Below are 11,363 nucleotides of genomic sequence, written 5' to 3'. Positions count from 1 at the left end.
GCTCGCCTGGGCGAGTTGATACCTTCAAGCCTAAGCAACTGGCTCGCTTGGGCGAGCTTCCCCTGCACCAAATGGTTTTTTCCTATAAATAGCCATGCATGGGAAGGGTTTCAGGGGTTGGAAAATTGAGGAAAGAAAAGAAAAACGCAGAAAAGAGAAAGAGAAGAAGAAAAAAAGCAAAGCTGAGGTGCTGCCGAATCAAACCGTGGATCGTTTCCTACATCATTTCTCTTGCTAGCCTTGTACCATGTACAATAGTCGGTTAGTTTTTCTTAAGATTTTGATGTAATCTATGTACCTTATAGGTCCTTTGTGATATTATGTGTGTATTTATCTTCTTCACTTATCGTTGGTAATTTCATTTTATCCGTAAGGCTTAGCTCTAATCGGTCACTAGTGTCATGAAATTGGTTTTTTTTAGTATGACTGAAAAGTAATAAACAAAACCAAAAAAAATAAAATCAATTCACAATCAAACTTATTTTCGTCAAATATCACTTAAGATTGTTTCAAGGTCCAACGCCTTAACAGTTCTCTTCGCTTTTTTCCAAATAAATTAACACGTCGTTTCAAGGTCCAATGCCTTAACGACTTATTGTTTGCATTTAAAATGAATCTTTCAAAAAGAAACATGAGTATTCTTATTAAAGAACTATGTAGGTTTGATTTCCTCATTGCATTCAAGGATACGTAGGAGCAAGGGCAACACCCTTGTCGATTCGAATAATAATAATAATAATAATAATAATAATAATAATAATAATAATAATAATAATAATAATAATAATAAATAAATAAATAAATAAATAAAAGAGGGAAAATAAATAATTTTGAAGTCACGTTTTGCACACTCGATTAAAGGTTGTCGTCCCTTATGACAGGCACGTGCGGTGCGAATACCTTCCCTATGCGTAAACAACTCCCGAACTCTTCTTTTCAAAATTTGCAGACCTCTTTTGGTTTTTCTAACATTTTCCTTGAATAAACGTTGGTGGTGACTCCCACTTGTTTTCTTCATAGGAGACAAACGTGCTTTTATTTATCTATTTCCTTTCGTCGTCCTGTCGTAAGATAGGTTGCGACAGATGGCGACTCCACTGGGAACATGATAGAGAGTTAAGCCATTTGGTTAGTGTGTAATTTTTTTCGCGACTTTTTCTTTATTTATGTTCCCTTTTGATGTAAACCCATTTGCACAAGGATTGAGGATGGGTTTTCAAAGGTTTTTCTTTCTTTTTTTTGGGTATGAAATTTAGAAAATGGAATGGATAAGGAGAATGAAGAAGGTGGTTGGAAGAATCACTCCTTCGGAATTAGTGTCACACACAAGGTGGTGTTCCTTGATAAACCAATTTCTTGAATCACTCAAGTAACTAAGGAGATTCACTTTCACACTTTAGAAGGTGATTAAAACTCAATTCAAGGTCTATTTTTTTATTAGAAAATGTGCAACCCATAAATAGGAATGACATCAAGTTGGTTACACAAGTGAGAAGATGAAATGATCACCAATAACAACAACTATGGTGTCATTATACCTAATTAAAACTAGAATTAAGACAAATGATCACCAATAACAACAATTGATGGCGTCATTATACCTAATTAAACTAGAATTAAGACACAAAAACATGTGGAAAAATGCTTAGCTCTTGGTTAGGCAAGAGGTAGCCACAAGCCTAGAGTTTCCACCTTATTAAACCTTAATTTCTTTAAATTAAAACAAGCCCATAGGTGGTGAAAATCCAAAGAGAATTGACAACCACTTTAACACAAGTTTGGGCCTTTATTTCAACTAACAAAATGCTAATAAAACCACTCAACAAAGGTGGCACCCTCTACTCTTCTTGGAACATGGTGCAATTGATAATCCGAAGCTTCTCCACTTGTAACTTGGGCCTAAATTCAAATAGCATGGTTAACACTTGTTGAAGAGCTTCCTTGGTCTTCTTTCTTCTAGCCCTTGGCATAGGTCCTCCAAGTCCTTCTAAAGGTTCCTTGCCCTTAGTCCTTGCCATGTCCTCATCACCTTTTCTCTTTTATCCTTATGTTATGCTCATGTTCATGATCGTTTAATTCCGCTACAATTCTTTTTGTGGTTTTTGCTTCAACCTCATTTCTTTTATCCTTTGTTTTGTTCATACTTGTATATGACCTTTGCCATGTTGTTATCTCTTGGTGTGCATCTTTCTATCTATTACCTTTGTAGTTAGAAATAATTTATGCCATTGAATCTTGGGGTAGATGACATATGATGTACTTGTTGTATCTACCTGGGAATTTTCTGTTTGCTTGGTCGGTAGGGTTGGTTAATTCTTAGGTTGCTCTGTTCACACATGACACCTACACTTTTTGCACACACATTGAGATATTAGGCCCTATACCCGAGTATGTGTGAGCCATAGGGAGTGGAGGTCGATATGTGGTCATGCTAGGTCTTTGACTCGCTTGATAACAGTGAAGCCTCATCTAGAGTTTTCCTCTTTTGGTGATGCATTGTCGCTGGTAGTCCTTACCACCACAGTGTTGTTACGTAAGAGGATGATATCTCTAGAGGTCGATAAGGTTACATGAAACTACCCTTGGGAGTTGTCACTAAATAGTGAACTTTTGGATCCTTTCCATTAGGTTCCTGAATTAGGGACACAGAGCAAACTCACCATGTCTTGTTCCCTTGATTGCATCATGCATCTCTTCATAGTGTCATAATGGGCATATCATTCTTGTATTTACCATTTATCATATTCACGCATTGCATTTGCATAAGTCATTGCATTTTTGTACATATTCATTTAGCATGTTTTCATTCTGCCAATCACATACCTTATGTTGTCACTAGTCACATGTTATGTTCACTCATGCATACTCCTTCCATATACTTGCTCATGCCTTGATTCTTTTCTTCGTCGCCAAAGTCACAATGAAACATGAAAGTTTACACCATGTTCTTAGTTGCATGTGTTGGGTACCATGGTAATAACTATAAACAAACCATGTTAGGGTTATACAATTCTTTCTCCTAAGGATTATTGAAAGTCACATGAACATGGTACCCAATGCATTGTTAATAATAAGGGGTGGTCTTTCGGGCGTCTTGTGTCAGTTTAATAAATACGTTTGCCATGCATAGCATAACCATACCCTGATCATTCATCATATCTTCTCTATGATAGGGTGTCAAAGTATTGGCAATCAAATTCCTATTCTTGCGAACATGGGGTTGAACCAAGCGCAGACTTTTAAGAAAAGGTTTTATCATGTCAAGGTAAAAAATCTAGAAGTAGCCAGCTTGCAAAAGTTGGGGTAGTGGATGGATCAGGTTAAACGTCAGTTTTTTAGCAAGGTATATGAAATGATTTGGGATTTGGAAATGATAGACATGTTAGTTGAAGCCATTGCATCTCTTACCCGATACTGTGACCAATCGCTCAGATGCTTCACTTTTGGGGACTTTCAGTTAGCACCAACCATTGAGGAGTTCGAGGGGATCTTAGGATGTCCGATAAGAGGAAGGAAGCCATACCTCTTTTTTGGATACTACCTTTCTATGGCGAGAGTAGCGGGAGTAGTCAGGATCTCGGAATGAGAGTTAGATTGAGTGAAGCAAAGTAGGAATAGAGTAGCAGGAATACAGAGAAAGTGTTTAGAGGAAAAAGCGGAAACCCTGGCAAGCCAAGGAGAGTGGGTATCATTCATGGATGTATTAACACTACTAGTGTTTGTAGATCTAGTAGCGGTTGATGCCTTTCTTGTTTATCACCACAACAAGGAAAGCCCAGTCATTGCTGTTTTAGCAGATGCGTATGATACATTTGATTTGAGATGTGAGAAAAGTAGTGCGAGAATTGTCTGTTGTACGCCTGCTCTTTATGTATGGTTGGTATCCCACATCTTTAATCATGGAAGTAGATCTGTCTGTCCTCTACAAGGCCATCACATTTGTTTAGGAAAAGATAAAGCAAATTGGGAAGAGCTCTTGGAAAGCATGACGGGAGTGTCCGTTAGTTGGTTCCCACGGTGGAAAGAAGAGGGGACAAGAGTATTGTGCTCATGTGAAGGATTTCTAAATGTCCCTTTGATGGGAATGAGGGGTTGCATTAATTATAACCTTGTGTTGGCCATAAGATAGTTATGGTATCCTATGAGAGGTGTGCCATCAGAGGAAACCATCATGCCTTCCATCACACGAGGATTCAACGAAGATAATACGAAGATACTTCAAAAGATCCATAAGGCATGGAATAAAGTGGGAAGAAAAGATAAGGAGCTTAGAGGAAGAAGCAACGATGTCATGGGCGACTATCACAAATGGCGGAAATCTAGAGTGCAAGGGAAAGCTTGGCACAAAAAGCTAGAGGGTCTGAATGGGGAAGAGACAGAAGTGCCCGAGGAAAGTGAAGAGGTGCAAGTCTTGAAGGCTGAGTTGGAAAAGACAAAAGTAGCAAAGGAGAAACTGAAGGTGGTAGTCACTAGAGTTAGGAAAGAATGTGATAGGCTGAGAGATATCAACATGTTCAGGATGAAGCGCTAGAGCTGGAAATGAAGAAAGACAGAAAGGAAGAGTGGAGTAGAAACAAGTTCTGAGGGGCTTTGTTAGGCAGCAATAATGAGCTCAAACTTAGAAAGGCTGAGAGAGACAAATCAAGGATGGAAAATGTAATGTTAAAAGATGAATTAAGGAATTGTCAGGAGTCAAAAGGAAGTTTGAAAGAACAGTTGAGTAAGACAAAAAAGAACATGTTTGATGATCATTGATCAATATAAAGAGAAGGTGGACCTAGCTATTGGTCGGGGGCAGGTGCTGAAGGATGAACAGGGAAAGGTGTCGACCTTGCAAGTTGAAAGGGAGGTAAGGGAAGAGGTGATAGAGTTATTGCATGAAGAAGGCATGAAGTGGATGGACAAATTTTCTCTCACTCTAAATGGAAGTCAAGAGTTTCCAAGGCTGTTAGCCAGAGCCAAGACGGTGGCTGGTGCATCCTCTGTCCCCGATGAGGTTCATAGTCTTTTCGACTACGACCAACACATGGTCGAGCTAATGACCCACATAATTAGGAACCACTGATGCACCTGCTAATTGTACCTTGAAACAATGTTTTTGAACCCAGTTTTGTTAAAAGGAAAATGGGCTTGGTTTGACCTCATGTTTCTTTTGAACGGCTTGCGTGAAATTTGCGCAAAAAATAATCATGGTGACTCATCATTTTCATGCATTTATGCTTATTGGTGGTTGCATTTCTCATTGCATTCTTTCCTTGAAATCAGAATCGTAATCATTGTAATCAAAGAGAAAGAATGCGCTTTATGGCACCTATACCAGACACATGCCAAAGCTAGAATAATGAGTGAGATAGAAGAGGTACATGAACAGATGAAGGCTGGCATGGAGGCCATGAAGGAGTAGATGACAACGATGATGGAATTAATGATGAGCATGAGGAAGATGATGGAGGTTAACACTGCTACAAGTGTTGCTGCGAGTACTACCCGATTCACTCGTCTGGTTTCAATTGAGTGAGTCGTCTAGTCTTAGATGTAGTAGGTCAAGGAGGCGAGGTAGCGGAAAATGTAGGTGGGCCTCATTATGTTCAGGTTCAGAGCAAGCATTCCCTTCCACCATATGGTTTGCCTCCCAATTATACATCACCCACTATTGTATACATTCCTAGTGAGAATATCAACAATTCTGCACCCATACTCATTGAGAATCAACAACCCTAACCTGATCGCACCTATATCTCTCAACCCATGGGGGAAACACATGAAGCTACCCAAGACCACACTCTGGCCGATTTCGGGCCCCACCCTGGATATACCACTGAAGGGCAGACATTTTCTAGTGTCCCTGTGCCGAACGCTCCGGGGGGCCCTCGGTATCAGTGATCGAGGCCGTACCCGAATCAAATAAACATTAAAAATGCAGTATCTCGGAAGTGATCCTAGGTCGTCTCCCAACGAGCAATGCTTAACCAAACGTTCATAACAGATAGTAATAAAACAGTAACGAATTGGGGGGGGGTTGTTTGTTTTTGTAAATTAAACAGCAAACAAATTTGAATTAGAAAATAACAAAATTAAAACATGTTGTTTCCCCTTGATTCACAAGCAAGTATCTTATCCTAGGTTGCGAGAATTTATCCTTAATTAGTTCAACCACTTAATCCAACCCTAAATTAAATTACTAAGCAAAAATTAACATAAGGCTGTCATTATGTGATTAAGCAACACATACACCAATTAATCATGAATGAAACTGATCATTAAGCATGAACGTAAAGTAAGCGTAGAGACAATTAATCAAGCACTAAGCATGCATGGATTAATAGCAACAAATACAGAGTAATTGATGAAGAGGAAAAACTGATCAATATTCAATAGTAATAACAAAACCGCAAAGAGAGTTGTGCTTGATCCTCAAGAGAAAACAACGCTAGAGACTTAGCCTTCCATTAATCAGCAGAAAACGAAATTGTAGATTGAAGCAGAAATGAAATTGCAGAAAACGAATTTTATTCTACGTGAACAGTGTACATGAACAGTAATAAAAACTAGAATTGCAAAACCTTAAAATTATTCTCCTCTCCAAAAACTCTCTAAACTAAAACCCTGGTGCTGTTATATAGGTCCTCAGCCCCAAAGCTTACAAATTTGTTTTAAGTCCAAGCCCATAAATAAAATAAAATCTGGACAAGATAAGAAAAAATTAGATGAAATAAAATCTAGATAAGATAAGATTAGATTGGATGAAATAAAATCTAGATGAAATAAAATCTGGATAAGATAAGATTTGATAAAATAAAATTGTCCGCTCTCTTCAAGTCCAAGCCCAATTCCGGATTCAAGCCCAATTGCTTATAATTCTCTTGAAATTAAATTAAAAACACAAAATTAGTCAAGTAGGCCCAAATGATAAAACTGCATAATTAATTTGACAATTAAGACTAATCAGTAATTAAAATGGTGACAAAAAGGGTTAAGAAATAGGAGAAAATAATGACACATCAATCAGTCACCACCCCAACCCTTACATTTTGTAGGGGAGGAAGGCTTCCTGCTATAGTTGAGAAGGAAAAATTTGATCACATAGAGGAAAGGTTGAGGGCCATTGAAGGAGGAGGAAATTATGTCTTTGCTGACATGGCAGAGTTGTGCTTGGTACCCGATGTGGTTATTCCTCCAAAGTTCAAGATGCCAGATTTCAATAGGTACAAGGGAACCGCTTTCCCAAAGAATCACTTGAAAATGTATTGTAGGAATATGGGGGCGTATGCAAAGGATGAAAATTTGTTGATGCATTTCTTCCAGGAGAGTCTTGCTGGGGGAAGTATTACCTGGTATACCAATCTAGAACCTTCCCGGGTCTGTTCCTAGAAAGACCTAATGGCTGCCTTCATTAGGCAATACCAGCATAACTCTAATATGGCTCTAGATAAAATGCAACTACAGAATATGTGCAAGAGAGATAATGAATCTTTCAAAGAATACGCTCAAAGGTGGAGAGATCTGACAGCTCAAGTAGCGCCCCTGATGATGAAGAGAGAGATGATAACCATGATAGTGGATACATTGCCGGTGTTCTACTATGAGAAGATGGTAGGTTACATGCCTTCAAGTTTTGCAGATTTAGTGTTTGTTGGCGAATGGAGTGAAGAAAAAAGAGGGAGAAACCCATGTTGCGACTGCAGTGCCCACATGGCCAAGCTCCTCGCAAACCCCTCATAACCCCATGTATTTGTATCCCCCACACCAGTACCACTACTCAGCCAATATCGGTCCTCCCCCCTGCCCAACGCCCCTTCGATCAAGAGCACCTAACCAACTACAGAGACCTCCCCAACATCACCCACAAAATCCATTCCCTATACAACCCAGACCAAATGCAACTCCCAATCCTAACATAAATACCAACCCACGAAGGAATTTCCCAGAAAGGAAACCTGTAAAATTCACCCCAATCCCAATGTTGTACGCCGATCTATTACCATCTTTACTCAGTAACCAAATGGTAGTAGTGAGCCCGGGAAGGGTTTATCAACCTTCATTTCCCCGATGATACAATCCTAACGCTACATGTGCCTACCATGGTGGCGTCCTGAGGCACTCCAATGAACAATGTGTAACTTTTAAGCATAAAGTGTAGAGTTTGATTTATGTGGGATAGCTTACATTTTAAGAGGATAGTCCTAATCTAAGAACTAATCCACTTGTAAATCAAGGAAGCTCGTCGATGAATGCTATTGAAAAAAGGGAGTCTCTGGAGTTGATGCAAATAAAGGATGTGTCGAGCCCAAAACGATTCATCTTGGAGGCTTTACATAAGGATGGCATGGTTGAATACAACAATAATAATAGGGATCGATGCTAGCTACATCCAGGGGAGTTGCATGATGTTGAAACGTGCCCAGTATCCAAGGAGTTGTTGCAGGGATTGATAGATGGGGGTCGAATTGAAATTGGCCGCGTAAGGAGGGAGGAAGGAGAAGTGTTCATGCAATCAAGTGACACCAACCTGGGTAAGCCTAAACCTTTGGTGATTCATTTTACCAAAGATGTTACCACTCAAGTACCTTGAGGTTTCTAACCCACTGTGGTGAGGACACCATCACCATTCCCTTATAAAAGTGACAAGGATGTGCCCTGGAGGTTTGGCATAAAGGGATCCGATGGAAGGCAGGACGTGTCCGGTATGAATGGCATGTCGCGTAGTAGACATATTTTTGCTCCTCCAGAACTACCGGCAAATTCAAAGGGCAAGAGAAAGGAGAAAGAGGATGCGGTTGAAAGGGAGAAAATAGGCCCTGTGGCGAATAACGAGACCCTTATTGGAAAACTTGCAGAGGAAGAGGGCAATTTTGGCAAGAAGGAGATATCTGCTGAGGCAACAATTGAATTTCTAAGGATCATTTAGCAGAGTGAATTCAAGGTAATCGAACAATTGAATAAGTGCTCGTACCATGGTGGCGTTGCTTTGGGGGAAAAGGGTGAGGCTTTCGTGAAAGAGGAAGATAAGAAAGTGTGATATGAAGGTAGGGGGTGAAATCTGATTTCATCCCCTCTTTTTGGATTGCCCACATCGTGCCAGTCCCCAAAAAGGATGGAAAAGTGTGAATGTGCATGAACTATCAAGATCTAAATCGAGCCAGTCCTAAGGATAATTTTCCTTTGCCACTCATTGGCATTCTAGTGGATAATACAACCCATTTTTCCTTATTCTCTTTCATGGGTGGGTTCTCAGGGTATAATTAGATAAAGATGGCCCCAAAGGACATGGAGAAGACGAATTTCATTACTCTATAGGGAACCTTCTGTTATAAGGTGATGTCGTTTGGGCTAAAAAATGCTGGGACAACATACCAGCAGGCCATGGTGGCATTGTTCCATGACATGATGCATAAGGAGATCAAAGTCTACGTAGACGACATGATTGCAAAATCAAGAACGGAGGAGGAGCACTTAATCAATTTACGAAAGTTGTTCAAGCGACTACGTAAATACAAGTTAAGATTGAATCCCATGAAGTGCACGTTTGGGGTAAAATCTAGAAAGTTGCTCGGTTTTGTTGTGAGCTAGAGAGGAATAGAGGTGGATCCGGACAAGGTGAAAGCAATGCACGAGATGCCCGAGCCACGTATAGAGAAACAAGTCCGGGGGTTCTTAGGGAGGTTGAATTACATCACTAGATTCATATCACAGTTAACTGTCACTTTTGAGCCTCTTTTTAGGTTGTTGCATAAGAATCAGTTTGTTAAGTAGGACAATGATTGTCAGGTAGCATATGAGAGAATTAAACAGTGTTTGATGAATCCTCCTATGCTCGTACCACCAGTCCCTGGAAGACCTCTTATTCTGTACATGATAGTGTTAGATGAGTCGATGGGGTGTATGTTGGGGCAACACGATGAATCCAGAAAAAAAGAATGAGCCATTTATTACTTGAGCAAGAAATTCACAGCATGCGAGATGAACTACTCGTTACTAGAAAGGACATGTTGTGGCTTGGCGTGGGCAGCTCACTGTTTGAGACAATATGTGTTGAGTTACATTACTTGGTTGATGTCCAAAATGGATCTAGTCAAGTACATCTTTGAAAAGCCCGCTCTTACTGGGAGAATAGCTTGATGGCATGTTTTGTTGTTGGAATTCAATATTGTTTATGTCACTCAGAAGGCAGTAAAAGGGAGTGCCTTGGTAGATTATCTAGCTTAACAACCCATAAGTGATTATCAGCCTATGCATCCAGAATTCCTCGACGAGGATATTATGGCCTTGTTTGAGGAAGAGGGTGAAGATGAAGACAAAGACAAGTGGATTTTATGGTTTGATGGTGTGTCTAATGTATTGGGTCATGGAATTGAGACAGTGTTGGTTTCGCCAGACAAACAATGTTTGCCTTTCACGACTAGATTGTGTTTCAATTGTACAAATAATATGGTGGAGTACGAAGCATGCACCTTAGGAATCCAAGCAGCAATCGACTTTAGGGTTAAGTTGCTCAAAGTGTACGATGACTCAACATTGGTAATTCATCAGTTGAAAGGTGAATGGGAGACCAGAGACCATAAGTTGATACCTTACCAGGCTTTCATCAAGGAATTGATGGAAATCTTTGATGATATATCATTTCATCACATTCCTAGAGAGAAAAACCAAATGGTTGATGCTCTTGCCACTCTGTCATCCATGTTCAAAATAGGCCCTCATGGAGATTTGTCATGCATAGACATCAAATGTCACATTAAGCCTGCACACTTTTGTTTCATAGAAAAAGATGAGGATGATAAGCCTTGGTATTTCGATATCAAACGATACATCAAGGACAAGGATTACCCACCTGAGGCCTCTAACAATGACAAGAGGACGTTACGGAGGTTGACAACTAGTTTCCTCCTGAGTGAGGATGTCCTATATAAAAGAAACAATGATATGGTATTGCTGCAGTGTGTGAATGCAAATGAGGCTGAGCAAATACTAACGGAGGTGCATGAAGGATCCTTTGGCACCCATTCTAATGGGCATGCCATGGCCTGAAAGATTTTGAGAGTCGGGTATTACTGGATCACCATGGAGAGTGATTGTTGTGTTCACGCCAAGAAATGACTCAAGTGCCAAACCTTTGCAGATAATGTTAATGCCTCACCTGTACCATTGAATGTGTTGTTAGCACCACGATCATTCTCGATGTGAGGCATAGACATGATTAGGGCTATCGAACCCAAGGCTTCGAGTGGGCATCGTTTCATCTTAGTCACCATTGATTACTTCACCAAGTGGGTGGAAGCGGCCTTATATGCTAAAGTGACTAGGAATGTGGTGGTTAGATTAATCAAGAAAGAGATAATTTGCAGATATGGTTTGCCCAGAAA

General features: G+C 40.0%; 1 protein-coding gene across 1 annotated transcript; it reads left to right on the top strand.

The window, feature by feature from the left end:
• The first annotated feature begins 10,230 nt into the window (after window positions 1–10,230).
• On the top strand, window positions 10,231–11,028 carry LOC102663840 (uncharacterized). The gene has a single exon (XM_006605084.1). The coding sequence runs from the start codon at window positions 10,231–10,233 to the stop codon at window positions 11,026–11,028; it is 798 nt and encodes a 265-aa protein (XP_006605147.1).
• The last annotated feature ends 335 nt before the right edge of the window (window positions 11,029–11,363 follow it).

This window comes from Glycine max, chromosome 19 (assembly GCF_000004515.6).
Source record: "Glycine max cultivar Williams 82 chromosome 19, Glycine_max_v4.0, whole genome shotgun sequence".
Taxonomy (NCBI): domain Eukaryota; kingdom Viridiplantae; phylum Streptophyta; class Magnoliopsida; order Fabales; family Fabaceae; genus Glycine; species Glycine max.
This window is presented reverse-complemented; position numbering and strand designations above follow the sequence as displayed.